At 43.2% G+C, this 27,875-nt stretch overlaps 1 protein-coding gene and 2 long non-coding RNA genes across 6 annotated transcripts in view; 1 reads left to right on the forward strand and 2 right to left on the reverse strand.

Annotated features, from left to right (window-relative positions):
* The window catches only part of LOC129149348 (uncharacterized), a 99,763-nt gene extending 96,268 nt beyond the window's left edge, over positions 1–3,495 (reverse strand). The window contains exon 1 of the long non-coding RNA XR_008556266.1: positions 3,451–3,495. This is a non-coding gene — a long non-coding RNA (uncharacterized LOC129149348). The remainder of the gene's footprint in view (positions 1–3,450) is intronic.
* Positions 3,496–4,429: 934 nt separating this feature from the next.
* LOC114231714 (serine/threonine-protein kinase MARK2-like) lies at positions 4,430–6,477 on the reverse strand. 4 transcript variants are annotated; one of them, XR_003617724.2, is made up of 3 exons: positions 5,386–6,477; positions 4,810–4,902; positions 4,430–4,709 (listed from the first exon to the last, which is right to left on the reverse strand). XR_003617724.2 is itself a non-coding variant. In XM_028146341.2 (2 exons), exons 1-2 carry the CDS (start codon positions 6,382–6,384, stop codon positions 4,557–4,559), a joined length of 1,152 nt encoding a protein of 383 aa, XP_028002142.2. In that variant the 5' UTR covers positions 6,385–6,477; the 3' UTR covers positions 4,430–4,556. The 4 variants fall into 4 exon arrangements, 1 of the variants encoding a protein (XP_028002142.2); XR_003617723.2 differs by having other exon boundaries at positions 4,810–5,004; XR_003617719.2 differs by having other exon boundaries at positions 4,810–6,477.
* Positions 6,478–6,709: 232 nt separating this feature from the next.
* On the forward strand, positions 6,710–27,065 carry LOC114231718 (uncharacterized). The gene is made up of 3 exons (XR_003617726.2): positions 6,710–6,936; positions 23,713–23,873; positions 26,381–27,065. It is a non-coding gene; the product is annotated as an uncharacterized LOC114231718 (long non-coding RNA).
* Positions 27,066–27,875: the final 810 nt, after the last annotated feature.

A 27,875-nucleotide genomic window follows, 5' to 3' on the forward strand; every position in this document is an offset into this window, starting at 1 on the left:
ACTACAGTCCTTTAAATTGTTGGTATTCAGGTTGCCTGGAGCTGGTGGGAATGAACAGGAGTTTTGTTTCAAGATCATGCATGGGTTATCCCCTCACCTTCATTATATTTATTGACAAAGGGCTCTCAAATAAGACCATATAATCCCAACTTCTCTCACCTTTTAACCTCAATATAAAGTGATTTTCTCCTGTACAAAGAAACCCTTAGTGTGGGAGAGGAACATGCAGCTGTGGGTTGAACAGCAGGTTACTACTTGGTGTGGACTGGTTGTTATTATTGCTGTAGTTTTCTAACCATCTTGCCTACTTGTGATTAAGATGATAATCTTATACCATGCTGACGTTCTGCTTTGAAAAAAAAATGTAAATAGGTATTTTCAGCATCTGTACCATTTTTATAAGTAAACTAGAGGCCCGGTGCACGAAATTCATGCACAGAGGGGTGGGTGTCCCTCAGCCCAGCCTGTACGCTCTCCAATCTGGGACCCCTCGAGGGATGTCCGACTGCCGGGATCAGGCCTAAACGGGCAGTCAGACATCCCTCTCACAATCCAGGACTGCTGGCTCCCAACTGCTCACCTGCCTGCCTTCATGATTGCCCCTAAGCGCTTCTGCCTGCCAGCCTGATCACCCCCTAATCACTCCGCTGCCAGCCTGATTGACCCTAACTGCTCCCCTGCCAGCCTGTTTGCCCCCAACTTCCCTCCTCTGCTGGCCTGGTCACCCCTAACTGCCCTCACCTGCAGGCTTGATTGCCTCAAACTGCCCTCCCTTGCAGGCCTGGTCCCTCTCAACTGCCCTCTCTTGCAGGCCTGGTGCCTCCCACTGTCCTACCCTGATGGCCATCTTGTGGTGGCCATCTTGTGTCCACATGGGGGCAGGATCTTTGACCATATGGGGACAGCCATATTGTGTGTTGGGAGTAATGGTCAATCGGCATATTACTCTTTTATTAGATAGGATAGAGGCCTGGTGCAGGGGTGGGGGCCAGCTGGTTTGCCCGGAAGGGTGTCCCAGATCAGGGTGGGGGTTCCCTTGGGGTGTGGGGCGGCCTGAGCAAGGGGCCTGTGGTGGTTTGCTGGCCAGCCACGCCCTCTGGCGACCCAAGCGGAGGCCCTGGTATCTGGAATTTATTTACCTTCTACAATTGAAACTTTGTAGCCTGGAGCGGAGCCAAGCCTTCTCGCTCCAAGCGTGGTGGCAGCCATTTCTGTTGGGGTTAATTCACCTTCTATAATTAAAACTTTGTAGCCTGAAGTGGAGGCCTAGGCCAGCCAGGGCAGGTGGAAAGCTTGGCTTCCTCCATTGCCGGGGGCAACCCCGGCCTGCTCTGTCCAGCTCCGTGGCTGCTGCCATTTCTGTTTGGATTTGTTTCCCTTCTATAATTGAAACTTTGTAGCTTGAGTGGAGGCTTAGGCCAGCAAGGACCGGTGGAAAGCTTGGCTTCCTCCATTGCCTGGGAAACCCAAGCCTCCCTCCTGCTCTCTGTGGCTGTAGCCATCTTGGTTGGGTTTATTTGCATATCTGCTCCTGATTGGCTGGCGGGGGTGGCTTGTGGGTGTGGTGGAGTTAGGTCAATTTGCATATTACTCTTTTATTAGGTAGGACAATATCTTGATTCACCTGTAGGCTTGGTAGGGCAATAGAGTAAAAGCTGTCCTCTTATGTTTTATTGTTCCATAGCAGAAAGCTAAGTGTGCAAAGAACTGGAAAGTGTATAGCAAGTAAGAAAAGCAGGGGTTTAAATGCATAATTTCCAAAAAGAAGCTTCACTTATCTCATTGTAACTGACTGAAATTATATGGAATTTTATTTAGTAAACATATGTCTTCAATTACTGGATAAAAATGGGGTTAAATATTACATATATAAATTTAGAGTAAATTAAACTCTTAAGCACACAAGGGAAGGTTTGATACTTAATGCCATTCTATTGTTAACTGTTTTTTAATAAATAAAAGCATGTTGCTTGTCTTTTATGGAAATTCAGTTATATATGTATTAACATTTTGGGATTCAAAATTATATTTCTAAAAATACAAAATAGGAGGAAAAAACCCTCATATGTTAAATGTGATATTCCCTGAATTGTGTTATTCTGTGTTTTAAAGATCTTTATGTTTGATGTTATGTATTTTCCAAGGTCATATTCCAACAATGTACACTCATAATCTTTATAATAAGAAAAAGATTGTAGAAAGAAAAGTAATATCTGTATAAATGATTAACATAATATTAAATTCCAAACAAATAACAATTCCATTGCAAAGTTTAGAATCCTACAGTTTATATTTTCATTTAAAAAGGAATATTAGGAGGGGCTTGAGGGAGTTAAAGATAACCTCCACCAAACAGATTTTCCTTTATAATAATTAAAAATGCTAAAATAGAATTGAAAAGGAAATTACATTATGAAAGTGTGAATCTTTACTAATCTTGATGCCCTTGCTACTTACAAACATGTTTTATGTTATGTGGCCCATGCTTTGGGACCACTGACCTAAACCAGCTGCAGCAGATGGCGAGTCCTAGTGCCTCCTAGAAGACCCCCAGAATTGCAGAGTTCACAGTTTTGTTCATAATTCCTTACAACATTTACCCAATTGAACATATCCTATATAATAAAAGCCTAATATGCAAATCGACCAAATGGCAGAACTATGATGTGCACTGACCAATGCTGGAGCTACCCCAGCCCGCAGGCCCTAGGCCAGCCAAGGTGGTTGCCAGTGCCTACCCCTGCCCCCCCATTTCCCTGCTGGTCGCCCTGCAGAGGGAGATGACCAGCAGCAGCGGTGAGGGGCAGGGCCAACGAGTGGGCAGCGCCAGGCCTAGGGACCCTACCTGTGCATGAATTTCATGCACTGGACTTCTAGTATCCCTATAAAATCCCATTTCAACTTTATACTGTTGTCTCCGCAATCATGAATCACATTCCCCTTTACACTCCAATGTGTCCTGGTTTGGGACAATCCACTCTGTAGTGACCAGGTGGATCGTTCACCTGTCCACCACTTTCAGAGCACCTACTCTGGACCTAGCTCTAACAATAACTGGAAATATAAAGGTGAGTGAGATAGTTCCCAGCCCCCAAGGACTCAGGAATGGAAGGTCAGGGCAAGGAGGGGAAGGGAACCACTTAATGACAACAAAGTGATGAGAGTCCCACAGAGGTCTATGCCATGTGCTGCTGGGATCACAGGGAAGGAGGGTGGATGAATCAGAGGAATATCAGGTTCCTCAGGGAAAGGGCAAGCAGATCAGCTCATCAGTGATACCAGACAACAATCAGCTCCAGAGAGGCAGGTAGGTCTTTCCTTTTTACAACAATGGATTCATTTGCGTTTGTAGGTGTGCAGGGAACTGGTGTGGTAAGGATTAAAGTGGGGAAAACACATACAGTTTCTGGCTCTTATTTCTTCAGTGGTTATAGCAAAAGATGCCCTTACCTGGTGAATCTTGAAATATGTAAAAACAGATAACAATGTGTGCAGAGCGCCAGCCGGTTTGGCTCAGTGGATAGAGTGTCGGCCTGCAGAATGAAGTGTCTAGGAGCGTGCAGGAGGCAGCCAATCAATGATTCTCTATCACTGATGTTTCAATCTCTTTTCCTCTCCCTTCCACTCTGAAATCAATAAAAATATTTTTTTATGTTTGCAGAGGAAGAATATTCTCCACAAATTACTACGTTTGAATCATAAATTGGATCAATTTATTGATTTTATTATATCATGAAGTGATATTAAAAATATTTTGTAGTGACCAGGTGGATCGTTCACCTGTCCACCACTTTCAGAGCACCTACTCTGGACCAATAAATTGGATCAATTTATTGATTTTATTATATCATGAAGTGATATTAAAACACTTACTTCATGGGTTGATCACTGTTTCAGGATAAACTGCACACTCCTCCCATGGCCCACAAGCTCTGCCCTTCATCTGCAGCCACAACTCCTGCTGTTCTCACACCAGCTCACTACGCTTTGGCCACCTTGAAAAAATTCAAGTTCTTTCCCACTTGAGCTCTTTTCTTGAGCTTTGCTGTCCCCTCTGCCTGGAGCACGGTTCCCCCAGTAATGTAAAAGTCTGACTTATATACAGGGAAAGCCCACCTGAGAATGACTCCAGCACAGAGAGAAGTGAGCAAAGCCAAGAGGCCAGGCAAGGTGACTCCTACTGAGGTCATAGACACCCAGGCCATCAGCTGCATGAGAATGGAGACCTCTGCCTGCTTCGCCCACCGACGTCTCGGTGCCTGGAACCCGCCCTGCATGCTGGGCGCTGGCCTTTTCCAGAACCACACCTGTTCCTGTTGGAGTTCCCCTTATAAAGTCCAAGTACTACATCACTACATGCTTCCCCAACTGCAGGACACACAGCCCCAGTTCTGTGCAGAGAAAGAAAAACAAAGTACGCAATACATCTTTCTGGAACATCAAGTTTATTATAAAATTTGAGAGAACCAAATAGTTTAATAAACAACTCAAAAACATGGGAGCACAAGAGCAGGGGAGGGAAGGGACCCAGGAAAAAGTCCAGTCTCTGGTCTCAGTCAGGTGGGGACTGAGGGATGAACCCACAGCGAGGGCAGCCTCTCCTCTTGACCTCTGGGGGCTCCAGGCAGTCCTACAAGCTCCGCAGGCATCGTGGTGGGTAAGATCAGAAGAAGACCTAGGCGCTGCTGGATACCCTCCTGATGTGGATCCTGTGAAGAGAAAGCCTGGCAGTTTACACACCTCCATTGTCCACTGGACCAACTCCTCTCACCCTGCACACACACTGTGTACTTCCGGCCCCGCTCTCACCTCCAGCTGTTTGCCTCCAACCTCTGGTTCATCGCCCATACCACTGGCCGGCCTTCCTGGAGCTCCGCACCTTTAAGTTGACTGTGGCCCTGCCTTAACCGTCCACAACTTTAAAAATCACACTGGTTTGACTTTTGTTCTTTTGAGATGTTTCTTCTTGGTAGATGGCCCACAGCATGTGAATCTTAAGAAAAACTGCAAGGCCCTCCTAGCCACGCCCTGCCGACCCTGGGTCTGGCCAGAGGGAGAGGCTGGGGTGCCACACTCAGGCTGCCTAGCTTGAAGGCAGCTTTCATGGGCGGCTCCCTCTAGGGCTCCACCACCTCCGCTGGTGCTGCTGCTGCTCTGGGTGGAGGGGGAGCCCGCAGAGCCAAGCTGGAGGTCTGCGCTGGGGGCGTCTGTACTGTGCTCTGGGGGAGTGGTGGTCATGGTTTCCAGGTTGGGTGGGAGAGTGGTTACCCTCAACCTCAGGCAGTTTGGGGGAATAGAAGGCCCTTTGGTCTTCTCATCAAATGGCTGACCAACCTCTTGGCTTGAGGACATGCTACTGGTGTCAGGGGAGGAGTAGGGCCTTACCCTGATGGTGCGGCCTGGCATCTTGGTTTTCATCATTCTGAGGATCAGGTATGTGCTCATCACTCTGTCAAATTTTCTTTGTGCTACTGACTCCTGGATGTCATCCTGCTTAAAGCCGAGGCTCTGCATCATTTCTGTTACCTGGGGGTCCAAGTCACCCCAGGGCAGCTCGCTGTATGGCCTCAGCGTCTCCTCCTGGCCCTTGTTGAGCCAGGGGTCCTTCATTACATCTTCCAGGGTCGGTCTTCGGCTAGGGTTGACAGTGAGTAATTTTCTTAAAAGTTTTTTAACCTCCCTTGACATGAAGTGTGGTAGATGGTAATGTCCACTTATTATCTGCCTCTTCACGTTCACAAAGTTGTCCCCCTCAAACGGCACCACCCCTGTCAGCATCCTGTACAAGACCACCCCCAGGCTCCATACATCCGTTTTGCGGCCATCATAGGTATGACGCTGCAAGATCTCTGGGGCCGAATAGCAGATGGTGCCACAGAAGGTGCTCTGTTTATCATTGCTCACTTCCCTACTGAAGCCAAAGTCTGCTAATTTAACGGTCATATCACTGTCTACGAGAATGTTGTCTGGCTTCAGGTCCCTGTGGACAATACCCCGCTGGTGGCAGTACTGGACCGCGGATACTACCTGCCGGAACACGGTGCGGGCTTCCCCCTCATTCATTTGGCCATAGTTCTCCAAGTACTCAAGTAAGTCCCCTCCGCTCACATGCTCCATAACGAGAAAAAACTTGTCCTTGGTGGCAATCACCTCAAATAACTTTGTGATATTTGGGTGATTTAATTTCTTAAAACAATGGACCTCTTGAAAATATCTAGAGATGCCCTGCCGTCTAATGGCTTTTACAACCACCTGTGCCCTGGTCAGCAAATGCCGGGCCAACCACACCTCGGCAAACCATCCCTTGCCGATGGTGTCCAAGAGGAGGTAATCGCCAATACAGCGCTCCTTGTTGGCAGAGTGGGCTGCAAAGGCATTAAACATGGCACCTTCAAAATAAAAAGAAAAAAATAACAAAATGAAAAAACAACGCCAAAACAAGCTAAGGAGTCCAAGTCCACAGGTCACCAAAAATCAGCTTCCTGGGCTACAACGGACAAAAACCTCTGCCTGGTCAGGGTCTTATATAGGAGTGGTTTGCAATTGCATCACAGTGGCACCTTGTGAAGTCAGAGCAAGAAATGGACCAATCACGGCTGGGGTGTGGTTTGCAGTTCCATCACAATGGCTCCTTATGAGGTCAGAGCAAGAAATGAACAATCACAGCTGTAAATAAACCACAGAGGTTTTCTAAGTTTTTGGTCTCAATACTCATACTCTGGGAAAAACAACGCCCAAAGAGCTTTTTATTTATGTGGGATATTAAATATTGATATTTACTTTATTAGAAATGAAAATCTGTAAGATGCAAGTATACAAACATTCAAAGGAAAAGTCTGACTGATTCTCATGCTCCAGGCCTCAGTTCAGATATCACCTGCTTAGAGAAGACGCTCCTGATCCATCCATTCCTACCTGCCTCACCCAGCTGATCAGGTTTGTCATCTTCATAGCACTGACCACAGTGTGGCTGATTCTTGTTTACTGTCTGTCCTTCCCATGAAGGGAGGAGCATGACTATAGTGTTCCCTGAGTCTAGCACAGTGAGTGGCAACAAAGCAAGTATGTAATACATAGAAAAGTTTGGGGGAACAAAATGAAATATTTCCAAATACTTATTTAATTAAAGTGATTCATAAAAAATAACTAAGAAATTCATGTTCTGTTCCCACTCAGCTTTTGAGGCAGATAAGACAGGACAGAGGAGGGCTAAAGTGTGGGTTTCTAGGCATGTGGGTGCTTAGTGAAGCTGAGGAAAGGCCAACAGGTAGGAGCCTTGCTATCGAGATTAAGGAAAGCATTTATTCCTCTGGTCGTACTTGGAAGCAATGAATTTGGATCTGCAATGAGACTGCAGTGTATTTTTATACTTTGAATATTCATTGACAGATTACACAGAGGACTTCTGACCTTGAGCAGGCCACTTAGGTAAATTTCTGTGCTACTTAAATGAACCATCTCTGTGGAAAGAAACAATAATGAGGCTTGTTAATTTACATTTGTAAACACACTGAAATCTCTGGATGAAATAATTTCTACAGGGGTTCAAAGGGTGAGGTAATATGTTGGGGCAAATTGTACCCTTTATGGAAGGAGAAAGGGAGTAGGTAGGCTTGAGGACACTTAGGGGGAGCCTCTGGCACATTATATTTCAAACTAATACTTGAAGAAAGCTCCCTACTTTCAGGATATCGAGTGTTTTAAACATGTATAAGTTATTATTCTAGTAATTATTTTCCTTTAACATTTCCTTCCTACAGTCTCAGTTTGTGTAATCTTTAGAGGGATTAGCCTGTGAGTTTTTCCCTCTACAACATTTTAGTTTGTTATTTTTACCTACATCAGTGATACTCAGCTCCTAAGCATGACAGTCTCTGTTGCTGAGCTGATTGGGACCCAAAGGGGGTTACCACATCAATTCTATTCAGATGTTTACAAGTTCCAGTCAGAGATTAAATAAGCTTAGAAAGGAAAAAAGAGAGAAAAATTCTAAGAAAGCTGTCAGTGTAAGACTTACTAGTAATTATATACAATTAGAGGCCTGGTGCACACAAATTCGTGCATGGGTGGGGTCTGGCTGGCCCACCCCAATTGGGCTGATTGGGGCAGGCCAGCAAGGGGGAGGGGCTGCAGAAACTTGGCCAGCTGGCCCCACCCCCTGGTCAAACTCCCATAGAGGGGACAATTTGCATATTAGCCTTTTATTATATAGGATTATAAGAATGGCATTAATATTTACTTAGAAATAATTCCAACAAAATAGGACATTTTCTGATCTCTTTCAGCCAGGTAAATACAGACTCAAAGATAAGACATTTAATGTAAAACTGTCAAGGCAAAAGCCAAGCTCTGGATAAGTCTAATTTGAGGTCTCTTACACTCTGGGGTGTTCAATCAGGTGAATGAGATACAATTTTGGGGCCTTTTAAGATTAAAAACATAAATTCATGGATCAGTACTTTTTAACCTTGCAACTCAGGGATTGGTTAGCAATATCTACCATGGTCCACTACAGCCAAGCTGGAGGGAGTCCTTGTAGAGATGTTGTTGTCAACACCATTTATCCTCTCCATGCCTTCTACCCATCCAAAGTTTTAGGTGACTATGTGATCATGCCTGAGCATTATACTTTCTGCCAGAGACACAGTGATTATTTCAAGAATCAACATGTGAGCTAGTAAGAGCCAAGGAGACTGACAGAAACGTGTCCTTATGCTTTGACCTGTGAGCATGTACGCCTGGCACTGCTCTCAGCCATCTTGCCACCACCAGGAGCCTGAGAGGGAAGCATGTGAATGCTCAGAGTTGAGGATGACACCATTTGAAATCCTGAATCCAGACACTGAAACACTCCTGCATTTTTTAGTGAAGTGACCCAGTAAATTTCTATTTTTGCTTGAACCATTTATTTTTGTCTTTTACAACCAAAAGGGTCCTAACAAGGTGTAGGTAAGCTAGAGAATTGATTTATCTGCCAGCGGATGAGCAGTGACCAAGCTTCCTGGTTTATAGCAGCCTGTATTACTGATTTAGCAATTGTCTGCAATGCAAGAGAGGTTAGGTACACTTTTCCTCAAGGCTTCCCATTTAAGATTTACATTTGAATTGGGCTAAAATATAATATTTAGCTATTCAAGCTGACAGCAGAGACACTTGGTTTGATGCAGCTAGTGGTGCCAATATCAGAATTAATATAATGGTTCCATTTCTAAACAATAACAGTATAAATCACCTGGAAGGGCAATTCAAATATATAGGCCTTATTTCCACTGGCAAATGGAGCATGGAGCCTCCCTTGCCTGTCTTATACTGGCAGCTTTCTTTGAATTCTTGTGTTAGAGGCAGGTTCTGGTGAAGCTAGCTGCCAACCCACTAAGGTTTAGAAATGGCTGTGGGAAATCATTGCTGTCTTAATGGCAAAAATGCTCTTGTAATGGTTTTCTAAGAGGTAACAGAAGCAGAGTGAAGCTTTCTGGTGTTGGGATAAAGATGTAGGGCTGTTTGGGAGGGAGCTGTGAGCTCCAATTAAGAAAAGGGAGCTTTATTTTATCCATTTCTACCTTTAGTTAGTATACTTATTCAAACATTCTAAGTGTAAGGCACTGGGGGGGAGGGAGGGGAGGGTTTATTAATTGTCTGTGGAGGTGCATCTCTGCTCATATGAAGTCCAGGAAGAGTACAGACAACAAACATAAACAAGTGAATAAAATGATAATGTAATACAGGTAACATATGAAAACGGAGTTCTGAATTAAAGAATTACAGGGAGAGGTATCTGCTGTGATGGTCTACCTGGTGGAGTGACACTGGAGATGAGACCTGGAGGTGAGAAGGAGCCAGGTGTGTAAGGAGTGCAGGACAAGCATCCTAGCCAGAGGCTGGGGTGGAACAAGAGAGAGGGCCGTTCAAAGGCCTAAAAGAAAGCCAGGTTGGCTGTAGCATAGTGATAGATGGAGAGCAAAGATGAGGTTGCAAGAGAGTCAGGACCCAAATAAATAAAATCAGAAATGAAAGAGGGGAAGAAACAACACCAAAGAAGTACAAAGGATTGTTAAGAAAATATTATGAACAACTATATGCCAATAAATCAAACAATCTGGAAGAAATGGCTAAATTCCTAGAAGCTTACAACATTCCATAACTAAATCAGGACGAAGCAGATAATCTGAATAGATAGATTACAACCATTGAAATTGAAGCAATAATAATAACCAAAGAAACAAAAAAACTTCCAACAAACGAAAGCCCTGGATGCCCTAGCCAGTTTGGCTCAGTGGATAGAGTGTTGGTCTGAGGACTGAAGGGTCCCAGGTTTGATTCCCACCCAGTGTAAATGCCTGGGTTGTGGGCTCGATCCCCAGTAAGGGGCGTGCAGGAGGCAGCCGATCAATGATTCTCTCTCATCATTGATGTTTCTATCTCTCTCCTTCTCCCTTCCTCTCTGAAATCAATAGAGAAATATATTTAATTTTAAAAAATAAGCCCTGAACCAAGTGGCTTTACCAAACATTCAAATAAGAACTAACACCTATCCTTCTCAAACTATTCCAAATAATTCAAGAGGAGGGAAGACTCCTAAGCTCATTTTATGAGGCCAGAATTATCCTAATTCTAAAACCAGATAAAGACACTACAAAGAAATAAATTATAGGCCAATGTCCCTAATGAACATAGATGCTGAAATCCTAAGCAAAATATTAGCAAACCAAATCCAACAATACATTAAAAAGATCACACACTACAATAAAGTGGGATTTATTCTGAGGATGAAGATTGGTACAATAAATGTGATATACCATATAAAAAAATTGAATGATAAAAACCATATAATCATATCAAAAGAGTCAGAAAAAAAGCTTTTTATGAAACCCAGCACCCATTTATTATAAAAATTCTCAACAAGGTGGGGATAGAGGGAACATACAATGTAATAAAAGGCATCCTACCTAATAAAAGAGTAATATGCAAATTGACCCTAACTCCACTACACCCCAAGCCACACCCACCAGCCAATCAGGAGCAGATATGCCAATAAACCCAACCAAGATGGCTACAGCCACAGAGAGCAAGGTTTCCCAGGCAACAGAGAAAGCCAAGCTTTCCACCTGCCCTTGCAGGCCTAAGCCTCCACTCAAGCTACAAAGTTTCAATTATAGAAGGTAAACAAATTCAAACAAATGGCAGCAGAATGGAGAGAGAGCAGGCCAGGGTTGCCCCCAGGCAACGAAGGAAGCCAAGCTTTCCACATGCCCTGGCTGGCCTACGCCTCCACTCTAGGCTACAAAGTTTCAATTATAGAAGGTGAATTAACCCCAACAAAAATGCCTGCCATCACGCTTGGAGCGAGAAGGCTTGGCTCTGCTCCAGGCTACAAAGTTTTAATTATAGAAGGTAAATAAATTCCAGATACCAGGGCCTCCGCTTGGGTCACCAGGGGGCATGGCTGGCCTGCAAACCACCACAGGCCCCGTGCTCAGGCCGCCCCACACCCCAAGGGAACCCCTATCCTGATCTGGGACATCCTTCAGGGCAAACCAGCTGGCCCCCACTCCTGCACCAGGCCTCTATCCTACCTAATAAAAGAGTAATGTGCAGCCGAAACCGGTTTGGCTCAGTGGATAGAGCGTCAGCCTGTGGACTGAAAGGTCCCAGGTTCGATTCCGGTCAAGGGCATGTACCTTGGCTGCGGGCACATCCCCAGTAGGGGGTGTGCAAGAGGCAGCTGATCGATGTTTCTCTCTCATCGATGTTTCTAACTCTCTATCCCTCTCTCTTCCTCTCTGTAATAAAATCAATAAAATATATTTAAAAAAAAAAAAAGAGTAATGTGCAGATTGACCATCACTCCTACACACAAGATGGTTGCCCCCATGTGGTCAAAGATCCTGCCCCCATGTGGACACAAGATGGCCACTACAAGATGGCCAGCAGGGGAGGGCAGTTGGGAGGCACCAGGCCTGCAAGGGAGGGCAGTTGAGAGGGACCAGGCCTGCAAGGGAGGGCAGTTGGAGGCGATCAAGCCTGCAGGGGAGGGCAGTTAGGGGTGACCAGGCCAGCAGAGGATGGAAGTTGGGGGCAAACAGGCTGGCAGGGGAGCAGTTAGGCATCAATCAGGCTGGCAGCGGAGTGGTTAGGTGGTGATCAGAAGCGGTTAGGGGCAATCAGGAAGGCAGGCAGGCGAGCAGTTGGGAGTCAGCAGTCCTGGATTGTGAGAGGGATGTTCGACTGCCCGTTTAGGCCTGAGATCGGGCCTAAACGGGCAGTCGGACATCCCTCGAGGGGTCCCAGATTGGAGAGGGTGCAGGCTGGGCTGAGGGGCACCCCCACTCCGTCATGAATTTCATGCACCGGGCCTCTAGTCTATAATTATAAAAGCATAATATGCAAATCAGCCAAATAGCAGAACAACCATCTGGACAACCATGCTATGACATGCACTGGCGCCAGGCCAGCCAAGGTGGGTGAGATGCGATTGGTCGGGGGGCCACCATCGCTCCACGATTGCCCCTCAGAGGGAGGCCCAGGCCACCAGCCAGTGGGGCAATTAATGGTGGGTTCCTGTGATCGCCCAAAAAAGGGAGGCCCAGGCCACTCTCTGTGGGGAAATTGATCAGAGGGCTCCAGGGAATCGGGGATGTGTGGCAGTGGTTGTGGGCAGTGCCAGGCCAAGGTGGGTGCAGGTGGGGGGCAGGGCTAAGGATGCAAAAGCCTACCCTTGCTCGAATTTCATGCATTGGCCCTCTAGTATATGATAAAACACACAACCAGTAACATACTTAATGGGCAAAACCTACATAGTACTGGAAGTCCTAACCTCAGCAATTAGACAAAAAGAAGAAATAAAAGGCATCCAAACTGGAAGGAAATAAGTAAAATTGTCATTATTTGCAGATGACATGATACTTTATATAGAGAACCCTAAAGATTCTCCAAAAAACTATGAGAACTGATAAATGAATTCAATAAAATAGCAGGATACAAAATCAAGACCCAAAAATCTATGGCTTTTTTGTACACCAATAATGAATTATCAGAAAGAAAAATTAAACAATCCCATTTATCACTGAAACAATAAAATTAAGACATTTCAGAATAAACTTAACCAAGGAGGCAAAAGACCTATACTCAGATAATTATAAGACACTATAGAAAGAAACTGAGGAGGATACAAATAAGTGAAAGCATATGCCATATTCATGGGTACAAAGAATTAACATCATTAAAATATCCATACTACTCAAAGCAATCTACAGATTCAACTTAATTCCTATCAAGATACCAATGGAGTATTTCACAGAACTAGAACAATTGTCAAAGATTTATATGGAACCACAAAAGACCCTGAATAGTAGCAACAAACTTGAGAATGAAGTACAAAGTTGGAGGAATCACACTACATAATATGAAACTATGTTACAAGGCCATAGCAATCAAAATAACATGCTATAGCTGTCTAAAATAAAAAAAACACAGAAAATAAAAAGTGCTGATGAGGATTTGGAGCAACAAACTTTCATACACTGCTTACTGGAATATAAAATTATACTATCACTTTGGAAAAAAAATTAGCAATTTCTTAAAAGTTAAATATAAATAAAAAATAGGTCTCAGCCATTTGATCATAAGTATCTACCACTAGAGAAATAAAAACACAGAGAGATATAAACATGACTGTTCATTTCAGTTTTATTCAGAATAGCCAAAAACTATAAATAACCGAAATGTCCATCAATATATATGTAATGGACAAATATGGCATGTATTTCCATACAACGGAATACTACTAATCTGTAAAGAGAATCTATGTATATATACAATAAATGTGTTAACTCAAAATTATTCTGAGAGAAAGAAACTATATTTTAAAAAGATAATATAATGCAGGTATATGCAAAAAAATGAAACTAGACCACCAACTTACACCACACATAAGAATAAACTCAAAATGGATAGAAAAAACAAAGGTAATAAAACTCAGACATCTCATGTAGCAGTATTTTTATGGATACACTAGAGGCCTGGTGCATGGATTCGTGCACCAGTGGGGTCCCTCAGCCTGACCTGCGCCCTCTCACAATCCAGGACCCCTCGGGGGATGTCAGACTGCCAGTTTCAGGCCAATCCCTGCAGGCCGCCTGACATCTCTCCAGGAATGTAGTAGTGCATGAAGTGGCAGGTGGCCAAGGAGGAGCCCAAGCCAAGGCTAGGGACTGCTCCCACTCATCCTGGCCCTGCAGCAGCTGCTGCCACCACCACTCAGTTGCACTGCTGCAGAGGTGGGAGAGGCTCACGTTGCATCAGCTGCGCTGGCCAGTCGTGAGCCTGGTGTATGGCGCCCATCAGTCAGCTGAGCGGCTCTCCTGCTGTGGGAGTGCACTGGCCACCAGGGGGCAGCTTCTGCATTGAGCGTCTGCCCCCTGGTGGTCAGTGCACATCATAGTGACCAGTCAACCGGTTGTTCAGTAGCTTAGGCTTTTATATAAATAGATTGCCTTGGACAAAGAAACAAAGAAAAATTTAACAAATGGGACTACATCAAACTAAAAAAGCTTCTACATAATAAAAGAAACTGTCTACAAAATGAAAAGGGAACCTACTGTATGTGAAAACATACTCACCAATGATACATCTGAAAAGGGCTTAATTTCCAAAATATACAAAGAACTCATACACCTCAACACCAGAAAGCCAAACAATCCAATTAAAAAATGGATAAAGGGCCCGGCCAGTGTTGCTCAGTGGTTGAGCATCAACCTATGAACCAATAGGTCACAGTTTGATTCCCCGTCAGGGCACCTGCCTGGATTGGAGGCTCAATCACTTGGCGGGGGAGGGGGGGTATGAAGGAGGCAGCTGATCTATTATTCTCAATATTGATTTTCTATCTCTCTCCCTCTCCCTTCTCTGAAATCAATATTATATATATATTTTTTCTTTTTTTTAAATGGGCAAATGACCTGAATAGACACTTCACCAAAGAGGACATACAGGTGGCCAAAAGACACAGGAAAAAATGCTCAATATTACCAATCATCAGAGAGATGCATATTAAAATGACAATGAGGGATCACCTCACACCTGCCAGAATGGCTACCATCAATAAATCAACAAACAAGTGCTGGTGAGGATGTGGAGAAAAGGGAACCCTAGTACTAGTACAATGCTGGTGGGAATGCAGACTGGTGCATTTCCCATAGCCACTATGGGAACCAGTGTGGAGTTTCATCAAAAAATTAAAAATGGATCTGCCATTTGACTTAGTGATCCCATTCTTGGAATATATCCTAAGAATCCCAAAACACTAATCAGAAAAAATATATGCACCCCTATGTTCATAGCAGAAGATCTGGAAACAGCCTAAGTGTCCATCAGTAGACGACTGGATTAAAAAGCTATGGTACGTTTACACAATGAGATACTATGCAACTGTAAAAAAGAAGAATCTCTTACCCTTTGAGACAGCATAGATGGACCTGGAGACTACTATGCTAAGCAAAATAACCAAGTTAGAGAAAGACAAACATCACATGATCTCACATATAAGTGGAATCTAATGAACAAAATAAACTGATGAACAAAATAGGCACAGAGGTATGGATATATGGAACAGGATAACAGATCTCAGTTGGGGGGTTGGAGGGGTGAGGAAGAGATTAACCGAAGAACATATATGCATATGGACACAGACGATAGCATGGAGAAGGGCAAAAAAGGAGAAAATGGGAGACATCTGTAATACTGTCAACAATAAAATTAAATTAACTGCATATAGTATATTATTCCATTTACATAAAAGTCTAAATATGCATATTGATCTCTATGGTAAAAGGCAATGGGTGGCTGCCTGAGGTTAAAGGCAGTAGATGGAATTGACTGCAAAGGGGCATGAGGATCCTTCTGGGGATGATGGGAATATTGTGTCTTGATTGAGGTAGTGGTTCATAGGAGTACACATCTGTGATTTTTATAAGTCTTCTCTAATCAATTTGGATAATTACCTCAGAAATAATAATTCTGAATCCTCTCTATAACCCGAGATCATGAAGAAGTGAGCTGCTCATTAGCTATTTTCATTTTACATAAAAAGAAGAGGAGCAAAGGCATTCAGTCAGGAAACTGGAATCACATCTTCAAAAGCAAGTTTGTTTAAGGAAGAAGTGAGGCGTGTATTCTAGGGCTTGAGCAAAGAAGTAGGTACTGAGGATAATGGTATTGGGTAAAACAGGCCAAGGCAAGTGATTCAAAATCACCCTACATTTAGGGAACTAAAGGGGGATTTGCATCCCATAAGTGGAGACATCAATTCCTCAATTATGATATTCCATAGTATAGACAGAAAGTCTATAAAGTCAAAGGATAGAATGAGGGTGTTATATTGTATTTAATAAAAAGAATCTGACTTGCCCTTCATACTACTTAGTCTACAGAACTGTCAGCATTTCATTAGAAGTGTTCATTCTCTTTCACTTAGTGATGATGGCAAAAAAATGTTCCTGTTTCCCCATGGGAGGTAGGATGAACTATTAGGAACCCCTCTCCTGGCAGAACCCCAGGTCCTGATGGCTGTCCTGCAGAGGCACCTGCCAGAAAACACTCTTGCATTACCTGTGGACGCATTTAATGAAGTAAACGGATTGCTTTTAGGCAAAGGAAAAGCTACTAAGAAAATGAGGTCAGGGCTGAAAAGTAGGCTTTATCAGATTCTTGTCTTCTCCAAACCAGAACTATATCATCTTTATGAAAATGTTCACAACGTAGCTGGAGAAAGGGAAACAAAGTAATTTTTTTTTAAATGACCTTCCTTTGTTTAGAGAAAAAAACAATTGTGAAACTGTAAAACTCACATGAGTTTCAAAGTTTATTTATTACAGAATTTATAATTATGGGACCTCAAAAATACAGTAACTATTATCAAACTACTAGAGGCCTGGTGCATGAAATTCGTGCACGGAGGGGGGTTTTCCCTCTGCCCAGCCTGCACCCTCTCCAATCTGGGACCCCTCAAGGGATGTCTGACTGCCCGTTTAGGCCCGATCCTACCTGGCAGTCGGACATCCCTCTCACAATCCAGGACTGCTGGCTCCCAACTGCTCACCTGCCTGCCTTCCTGATTGCCCCTAACCGCTTCTGCCTGCCAACCTGATCACCCCCTAACCACTCCGCTGCCAGCCTGATTGATGCTTAACTGCTTCCCTGCCAGCCTGTTTGCCCCCAACTTCCCTCCTCTGCTGGCCTGGTCACCCCTAACTGCCCTCCCCTGCAGGCTTGATCACCTCCAACTGCCCTCCCTTGCAGGTCTGGTCCCTCTCAACTGCCCTCCCTTGCAGGCCTGGTGCCTCCCAACTGCCCTCCCCTGCTGTCCATCTTGTGGTGGCCATCTTGTATCCACCTGGGGGCAGGATCTTTGACCACATGGGGGCAGCCATATTGTGTGTTGGAGTGATGGTCAATCTGCATATTACTCTTTTATTAGATAGGATAGAGGCCTGGTGCAGGGGTTGGGGCCAGCTGGTTTGCCCTGAAGGGTGTCCCAGATCAGGGTGGGGGTTCCCTTGGGGCGTGGGGTGGCCTGAGCAAGGGGCCTGCGGTGGTTTGCAGGCCAGCCATGCCCCCTGGTGACCCAAGTGGAGGCCCTGGTATTTGGAATTTATTTACCTTCTACAATTGAAACTTTGTAGCCTGGAGCGGAGCCAAGCCTTCTCTCTCCAAGCGTGGCGGCAGCCATTTCTGTTGTGGTTAATTCACCTTCTATTGAAACTTTGTAGCCTGGAGTGGAGGCCTGGGTTGGCCAGAGTGTGTGGAAAGCTTGGCTTCCTCCATTGCTGGTGGCAACCCTAGCCTGCTCTCTCCAGCTCTGTGCTGTCGCCATTTCTGTTTGGATTTGTTTACCTTCTATAATTGAAACTTTTTAGCCTTGAGTGGAGGCTTAGGCCAACAAGGGCCAGCGGAGATCTTGGCTTCCTCCATTGCCTGGGAAACCCAAGCCTCCCTCCTGCTCTCTGTGGCTGTAGCCATCTTGGTTGGGTTTATTTGCATACTGCTCCTGATTGGCTGGTGGGCGTGGCTGGTGGGTATAGCGAAGGTACGGTCAATTTGCATATTACTCTTTTATTAGGTAGGTTGTCAGTGTCCATGGGCTATGCATATATGCATGTATGGTCTTTAGCCTCTTCCCCATGTGGTGGAGGGAGAAGAGGGCAAAGAGAGGGAAAATGGGGGACATCTGTAATACTGTAAACATTAAAAAATACAGTGGCTAAATAATGCCTTACCATATCTCTAAAACAGGGGTCCTCAAACTTTTTAAACAGGGGGCCAGTTCACTGTCCCTCAGATTGTTGGAGGGCCGGACTATAGTTTAAAAAAAAAAAACTATGAACAAATTCCTATGCCCACTGCACATATCTTATTTTGAAGTAAAAAAACTAAACGGCAAAAACACCTGCATGTGGCCCGCGGGCCGTAGTTTGAGGATGCCTGCTCTAAAATGAGACCATGCTTTCACTATGTTTGCGGTATCATAAATCCAAAAGCTTCTAAAAAAACTAACTGTGTAAGACAAATGTGTAATTTTTGCCTCTCTGTGTTCCTTCAACCCCACCCCCTTATTTTGAAACAAAACCTACATTTTCCATGAACTAAAATTAGCTTCATATGCCCTTTGATCTGGCTTGTCAGTACATACCATCCATGGGCCACAAATTAGCCATTGCATCATAAGAACCCACTGACATTGACGGTAACAGGGAACAAAATGGACCCAAAACATGGGAAAAGAAACTCCATAATGTAATTTTAGTCCCTGGACCCAGCCATGCCTAAAGTGGGGTACCCTGGACTCTTTTTTTTTTTTTGCCAGAAACAATAAATGTTCTTTTTATGCTCAAGCTCATTGAGTTGGTTTTTGTCCCTTGAAATCCAAAAGAATGCTGGCTAATCCACAAATGCAATTTAAAATTGGATATGGCACCTAGTAAAGAAGGTTCCATTTTATTTACTTGCAAACTCATGTGGAAATATATCCTGATATTGTTTAGATCAGTGTCACTGTTCTTCTGAGGACAAGAAAAAAGGAATGAAGAGAGGTGATGTTAATGAGCTAGTGATGATTAAGAATTAGAGATTTTGAAGAACCCAGTCCTTTTATAGGCTTAGAAGGGCTCTAGGAACTACATTAGACCCAGAAGGAAGATAACTTGGAAAAAAATTAATCCTCACCGACAATATGTTTATTGATTTGAGAGAGAGAGAAAGAGAGAGAGCAGAGAGAGAGAGAGAGAGAGAGAGAGAGAGAGAGAGAGAGAGAGAGAGAGAGAGAGAGAGAGAAACAGAAACATTGACTGGATGCATTACACCTGACTACGGATTGAACCCAACTAGGCATGTGCCCTGATTGGGGAATCCAACATGTGACCTTTCAATTTACAGAAGGATGCTCCATTCAACTGAGTCACACCAGCCAGGCTGGAATATTGTTATTGCTAATAAATCCTGCTTAATTTCCATAGGCATCATTTAAAAATCCACACAAAAACAAAGAGGAATAAAACCTGCATGAGCAAAAAATAAAAATATGAAATTTATGTGTTTCTAATGGCACTGTTAAGTCCCCCAAACCCTAGTACTTACAGGAAGGCAGTAATTTACAGGGCTCTAAAAATGTGCAGTATGCTTGATTAAAGGTCATGCAAATATTAAAATGCTTCTCCAAAAATATGAGATAGAGAAATAAGGATGACCAGCTTTTTTCAGAATCCCTCAAGATTACTTACATTATAAGCCTATTAATGATTCTGGTGATTCAAGTTTTCCCTTAAGCACATGTAGGAAATATATAGCAAGGTGGAGAAAGCTGAGAAATATTATTTTTGGCATTCATCATTGTTTTATGAGCTGCCAAAAGGAGTCCTTGCAGCAAAAGTACAAGCAACAGCACACTTCCCACATTTTACATTACGTAGAGCGGATAACAATGATGCTGCCAGAGCCTGAGTTGGCCCTGCCTAACTGTTCATTTCCTACCACACCACCAGCCAGGCCCTCCACACCAAGGGTTGCCAACCTTTCAGACCTCATGGACCACCAGTGGTCTGCGGACCACCGGTTGGCAACTGCTGCTCCACACCAACTCCAGCCACACTGAACTGCACGCAGTTCCTCAAAGGTACCTTATACCTTCACTTCTAGATTTTCCCACGTCTCCAGGGAGAACCCTTCCTACAACCCTGGCACCCCCATCAAACACACTCCTTTTTCGCCTGGCTAACCTTTCTATTTTTTCCAGCCTTTCTTGACTCTCCTGAACTAGATTAGTATTCTCTCATTAGCTCCAGAAGAATCCTTTATGCCTACCCCACCTACTCATCACAGTGTCTCGCAATAGCTCGACTATAAATTCCATGGAGATAAAACATGTTTGTCTCTCAACACTGCATCCTCTGTTCCTAGAACACACTGGATGTTCAAGTAATGGATATTTGATTCTATTCAAATAATGTGCAGATGCTTACCTCACTTCCAAGGCCTGCCGTCCAGTGGAATGATGGTTGGCCTCACACCAAATATAACGCTGATTCAGCTACTTACCAGTGTGGGGACTTGGAGCAGGTTTTCCAGTCTTCTGAATGTCGTCATCTTTAAGTGGGGTATATACTCTCACTTCACACTACTGCTATAACGATGAATGAAACGCCACCTTGGAGACTTTTAGCATTGGCAACCCTTTCACAAATGTTTGTCTCTTTTCCTTATTCCCCTGTCCTTTACTGTGCTCCTGCCTCTGTCTGCCTCCCTGTCTCCTCCATGATGGCTTCCTAGACCTCTACTGTCCTTGCATCTTTCTCGGAATACCTGTGGCAACCTGAGTGGGCCCCAAACTTTAGAATTTCACTCCTAAAAGGCAGTACCTTCTCTCAAAAGCCCTGTCAAGGTACCAAACATGTAAGTGAAAAAATCCTTGTATATTCCAGGAAATGTGTTAAGGAGACGACATGAGGACTCCAGCTGACAGTCAGAACTGATATCTGAAGCTCCTCCTTAGCTATTAGGGCCACACAAGCTAACTGCAAAGACCAGTCATCTCCTCTGTGCACTGCCTAATTCCTGACTTATGAGTTTAATAAAATCATTGTTATGTTATACTGCTAACGCAGGGGTGATTTACCATGTGCCAATAGATAATTAGAACAATTTAAATAACATGGAACAGCACATGCATTTAAAAGAAAGGCTTAAGAACCAGGTCTCTGGGAGCTTGAGGAACCAGAGTTCTGGAACCAATAAAAAAAAAACCTCTCCCGGACCCATCATGTACTACCATTTTCAAATGTTGAGTTATTCTACTCAAGATTAAAATTCCAGGAAGAGACAATCTGATTAGTACAGCTTCTGAATTGTTTCCACTGTTATATCCAGATGGATTCACTCCTGACAAAGTCCTAAGAATTGGGGAAAGATTCTCTGCCAAAGCAAAATCAAGATGTACCACCAGGTGAGGAGAAAAAATGCATAGGGCGTAAGAAAACAACCTAACAATAGTTCTAAACACAAAGAAGATTCATAATTACTACTTTTTCACTGGACCTCTTTGATTTAAGTCTCTCAAAATGCAAACTGGCAGCCTTCACAGAGATTTATGTGTGAGCTAATTCTTAAATGTGAGCTCTTTAAAAAAAAAAAAAAAGCAAAATTTTATTGCTTGAAGGAATTTGGACTTACTTTGTGTCTAACACTTAAGCAAAGAGAATTAGCCTCATGCAGCCTCTGGAGGAACCCACAGTGTTTCATTTGTCTAACCGTTCAAGTGCAATCACATTACCACCACGGGATGCTTTGCGAGTTAACAGCAGACAAGGAGTTTCACAGCAGAGGAATGCACGAGGCAGTTCATCATCATTACTTTTTGTAATTATTTGGAGCCATGTACCTTTCATTATGTTCAATGGACCTTCCATATCCACACTGCGGAGGCCACCATGAGCACAGTGGGCTGCACCAGGAGCCAGGACAACAGCTGCCTTTTGTCTGGAAAAGAGAGAGCCATGAATTAGAAAAATTCCCTCTGGTTAGATAGAATCAGCATGGATGGTATCAATGTGGATGGGTTGTCCTACTTTAAAAGATTCTGCAGTGTGAGATTTTAAGGGACAAAGATGATATGCCACACACAAATCTACTCTTTTGTGTGTGTTTTTCTGAATTATGTCTTTCACATTAATTATACCTTTATCCACATAATCCCATTTTGCCTATTTTGAAAGAAGGAAACATTCAAACAACTTGTCAATAAATTATAAGATCTTGCTAAGTGTTATGTATGGTGCTAGGTACTGGGGTACAAAAGAGAACAAGACAGATGAGGTTGCTGACTCCATGGAGGTATTATTCTATTGGGAGAATCAGACAAACAATTTTAGATAGTGCTAAATCCTATAAGGAAAATACAAATAGCTTGTGGTAGAGATTCTGAGGTCAGATTCTGAGAAGTCTGAACCACGTCTGTGAGATGGTGACAATTCAACTGAGATCTGAAGAAACAAAAAGAGGGATTCAGCCCTGGCAGGTTGGTTGGAGCATCATTCTGTACACCAAAAGGTTGTGGGTTTGATCCCGGGTTGGAAGGTATACAGGAGACAACCAGTCGATATTTTTCTCCCACATGGATGACAGCATGAGCACAGGAGCCCTGGCTGGAATATCTGGACCTAGGCAGGGACTATCCATGCGTGCAGGGCCTAGCAGCCTTGGGAAGGAGCGTGAATTTCATTTTATTTGCAAGGAGAGGCCATTAGAGTGTCTTAAGTTGGGGGAAGTGTTGTGGTCTGGTTCATACATTTGAAAAATTGCTAGCAGCTAAGTGGAAGGTCAAATTGGAGTCAGGAAGACCAGTAAGAAGACTATTTGCAGAAATCCAGGTGAGATATAATATGAACTTAAACTAGAAAAGTGATAGTGGCAATGCAGAAAAGTAAGTGAAATATATGTTTTGGCTAAAAAAAAAGGGTTTTACTAATTGATTAGAGAAGTTGGAGAAAGAGATGAAGAGTAGGAAAGTGAAAAAGCATGAGCAGGACAAGAGGAGGCAAGGTTGACTCACCAAACTATTTTAATAATCAGGTGGTTAGTAATGCTATTTATTGGGACATGGATGAGATGGAGAAGGACAATATTCAGTGGAGATAAAATCAGAAGTGCACTATTGGGCTAAGTATGAGATGACTAGGTGACAGCCAGGTAGAGATGCTAAGGACGAAGATGAATATATCAACCTTGTCTTTGGAATAAGGACTGTAAAAACTTATGGGAATACCTCAAAAGCAGCATGGAAATGTTTTGAGAATTGGCTATACTGCCTGCTATGATCTGAATGTTTGTCCCCAACCCCAACCTGCTGGAAACCAATCACTGTTTCACTAATAGAGAGATGTAGACAGGAAGCCTGGAAGGCTAGTCAACAACCTTAATTGCTCTAACCACTCACTGTTTAGTTGAGACATTGTTAGCTGAAGCAGCCTCCACCTCTATTTGTCTTATGTATATTTCTGTTATTTCCTGCCTAAGGGCTATGGGTGTTTCCCATAGCCTCAATAAAAGGGATAGCAGGGCCAGAGCAGTGTGTAGTCCTCCCACTAGAATTGGACTCCCGCCTGGCCCCCAATATCGCCAAATTAATACTTTTCTAGTCTCTTTTCATTTGTGTGTGGTCTTCTCCAGAACCTGAACCCTGAACTGGGACCCTGAACCACACGGGACGTGAAAAGGGACCCCACATCTGGCGCCCACGTGGGACTTCTGGAGGAAATGATATTTTTCGCCTAGAGCGAAAGAAGGAAAAAATACACCAAGTAAAGGTGTGAAAAATTCACCAAAAAAAGGTGAGGGAGGTTCACTGCACGTAAAGCCCATGGACTAACTGCAGAGTCGCAATCTGTAAGTAGGGTGGAAATGTCTTTTTCAGCCAGGCTAATGGGGAAGAATTAGGTTATAAATATTAAGTAAACTTTATTATTAGAGAATTTTGGTTTGCATGCTTAAAGAATGTGGTTTCTTATTCAAATTAAAATCTTAGTTTGTATTTGGAATTTAAAATCTGTAATAAGAAATGAAACTCCACTGCTGAAACCACCTCTGGTGCAGAGAAATTCAAAGGTGGCAGAAGAGGGCAAGGCTATCCGCTCTCCTGCAATGAGATTACTTAAGGCATTGTTTAAAAATTATAAAAGAACTCACAGGGATATGCAAATCTTGGCCAAATTGGGTGTTAGTTATTACTTTGGAAAGCGAAAAAGAAAGAAAAAAACTTGAGATCTGTCTTTATCTATTTAGCATGAAAAAATGTGTGGCCAGATCTGTTGCTGATGTTTCCCCCGAAGTAAGAAGGATGTGGGGGAAGGGAGACATGTGGAGATCCAATATGGAAGCCCACTCTTCCAGTATGCTAAGGAATGTAGTAATTTGCATTTGAATGGCTACAAACTTCCTCCAAACTCGTTTGGCAAAATATTTTTTTTGGAAGTTTGCTTAATTATATAAATAATAAAGTTAAAGGTTTAGATATTTTGAAATGACAAAATGCTAAATATTTGACTGTCTAGCTCTAAAAGTTTAAAATTGATATCTCAAGATAATTATAAAAAATATTATAATCTTTAAATCATATATGGATATACATATTTGATGTTTTTTTTCCCATGTTAACATTTCAAGGTCTTAACAGAGATGATTCTTGGAAAGCTCCAAGGGCCCGGAGTAATACAAAAAATTTATTATCTCTTCTTAAAGGAAATCTTTTTAAAACAGATCTAATATACTTGAAATTGCATGGAAAACTTTATCAAATAAAAATTAATAAATATATTTTAAATGTTATGAAGGTTTTGGCCTCTTAAGAAGGGCAAAACGAAGTAACTAAATAATTGACAGCTAGTTTGAAATTGAATTGCCATGGCCTAGAGCAAAGAATATCCTTACATGATTTAGTCTACAATGTCATTACAATTTTTGATATTTTACAACAGCATATTATACATTTATCCCAAACAAACTTACAAACTAATTCTTTGAATGTTTGGCAGCAATTTTAAAAAGGACATGAAAGGAATTAAGGCACTGGGAAGGTACTTGAGCATTCTATATTGGCCTCTCTTGCCCTTTTTGCCAAGAGGAACCCTCTTCTCACAATCCAATTGCCCACAGCTGTTGCCTGTGCTTTCTGTCTATGCTGAGGTTGAAGCCTCATGGTGGCTGGTACCATGGATCTGTCTCTAGCCCAATGGCGTGAGCTGGGCCCTCCCTGCAGAAGAAACCTGGGTTCCCCAAGATATGTGATCACTGCCAGGGCCCTGCCAGCAGGCGAGGGGATCCCAAGGTAGGTGCTGGGCATGGAGGCCACAGGGGCATAGGGTATCAAGGAGACAAAACTGAACCTCACATCACCCTGCTTGGCCCCGGAGGATGGCTGGTTAGCCACAGACGGGTAAGATTCCTCAGGGAAGGAACAACCTATGACAGGCACAGTCGCAGAGGGGCCATCAGGAGAGAACTTGGGGATCAAGAGAGGTGGGGCACAGACCCTCACCCCCCCAACATTGCAGGGGCTTGAACCCTCGCCCCTTCTGAGGGAGGTCTCCTGCCCCATGGATGCTTCGCGCTTCCCACGCCCAGCTCAGATCGGGACCCAGGTGACCGACAGAGACTTGTCCAGCTCAGATCGGGACCCAGATAACAGAAAGAGACTTGGCCAACAGCAGGTGCCCTATATCTAAATCCAGCCTAACACCAGAAATGCTTAGAGCCTACTCAAGAATACAAATAATCCTTTCCATTAATATTTACAGGGTAAACTAAGATTGTTGTTAGAGTATCAAATTTGACAGTAAAATAGTAGTCAAGTTTTCAGATTAATTTAAATTGGCTCATTGAAATAAGTGAATATTCAAGAAAATTTAATTGTACAAAAAGCTGTTCCTAAAGTATTAACTAAAATTTCTATTGGTAGTTCATCTCATGGTAATATTGCTTAACATGCAATAAACCCAAAAGCAGTCATATTTTTGTGCAAAAAAATTTTAAGTTTCAAGACTGCATTGTAAAATTTCCAAAAGCCTCCTAATAATTAAATTTAAAAAAAGGGAGGATAGTGGAAAAATATTATGTAAGGAAAAATATCCTGAAATTAAATTACATCTAAAAAATTTTTTTTACTTTGAAAATTAATTTTCATTTGTAATGCTAACAGCAAGACACCTATGAAAAACACACATGTTATCAAAATAAGCCAAAGGAAAATTGTTTGGGCAAAAATAAAAAGGATCCCAAGTAAAATTTATAGAAAAGATTCCTTTATTAACTTTTGGTCAAGAATATGTTTGTATATTTTCAGAAAACAACTCCAAGACCATGTGGATTCCTGCAACAGAGAGGAATTGACAGGTCTGCTCCAACTATGAAGAGGAGAAACAGTCCAGAGATGGAAGATGCTGACGATTCCTTGCCATACTAGCTGTCAGCAGCTGTGCGTCACTGCAGGTTGCCTAGGACCAAACCAGAGAGGGTCGGACCTGCATTGCCACCATTTGTCCACCATCCAGATACCATTACTGATGTATACTCAAAAAACTGTTGGACATTGAAAGTGGGATTCAAAAACTGTTGGCCCAGAAAGAAACTTACTGCAGACTGATTCATTTGACTCAGCATAGCCATTGTTGCTTGTGTCATTTTTTATTCTTATATGTTTATTTCTCATCTGCAGATGCAAGATTTTTTAAGGGAAAGAAAACGGGGGAGATGCCGGAAACCAATCACTGTTTCACTAATAGAGAGATGTAGACAGGAAGCCTGGAAGGCTGGTCAACAACCTTAATTGCTCTAACCACTCACTGTTTAGTTGAGACATTGTTAGCAGCCTCCACCTGTTTGTCTTATGTATATTTCTGTTATTTCCTACCTAAGGGCTGTGTGTGTTTTCCCCATAGCCTCAATAAAAGGGATAGCAGGGCCAGAGCAGTGTGTAGTCCTCCCACTAGAGTTGGACTCCTGCCTGGCCCCCAATATCGCCAAATTAATACTTTTCTAGTCTCTTTTCATTTGTGTGCGGCCTTCTCCAGAACCCAAACCCTGAACTGGGACCCTGAACCATGCGGGACATGAAAAGGGACCCCACACCAACCCCTGAAGGTGATGGTATTAGGAGGTGGGGCCTTTGGCAAGTGCTTAGCTCAGAAGGAAGGAATCCTCGTGAATGGGATTAGTGTCTTGTAAAAAGAGGCTCCTTTGAGATCCCTATCCCTTTCCACCATGTGAGGAAACAAAAAAGTCTGCAACTAGAGGAGAGCCCTCACCCAGCCATGCTGGCACTCTGATCTCAGACTTCCAGCCTCCAGAACTGTGATAAATTATTGTCTGCTGTTTACAAGCCAACAGGCTGTGCTATTTGTGACAGTAGCCCAAATGGGCTTCAGCGTCTCTAGGACAGTTCTTCTTTAACATTATTTAGTTAAAGTTTTCATTTGTAATGCTAACAGCAAGACACCTATGATATTTGTCTTGATAAAGACAGAGCTTGATAAAGATTCAGATGCCTGAGTCCCATAGGTAGGATGAGAATCTCCATTCTGGCAGCTGGAATATGCATTTTTAACAGCTTCTCGGGTAATTCTAACATCTTCCAAAGCGAGGTATTTTTTTCAGAAACTTCTTGCTGCATCTTTCCTTGAAATTGTAAGACATACAGAAATTCTTCAATTTCCTGGTTCAGTTCTCTGCTCTGCAGAGACATGAGAAGAAACCAGTTGGAAGGGGAAGGCCACGGGTCCCCTGGCATCATTCCACTGCCACTTCCCACTGTGAACCAAAGTGGTTGGAGAAGGACATAG

The sequence above is a fragment of the Eptesicus fuscus genome, chromosome 6, assembly GCF_027574615.1.
Source record: "Eptesicus fuscus isolate TK198812 chromosome 6, DD_ASM_mEF_20220401, whole genome shotgun sequence".
NCBI lineage: Eukaryota > Metazoa > Chordata > Mammalia > Chiroptera > Vespertilionidae > Eptesicus > Eptesicus fuscus.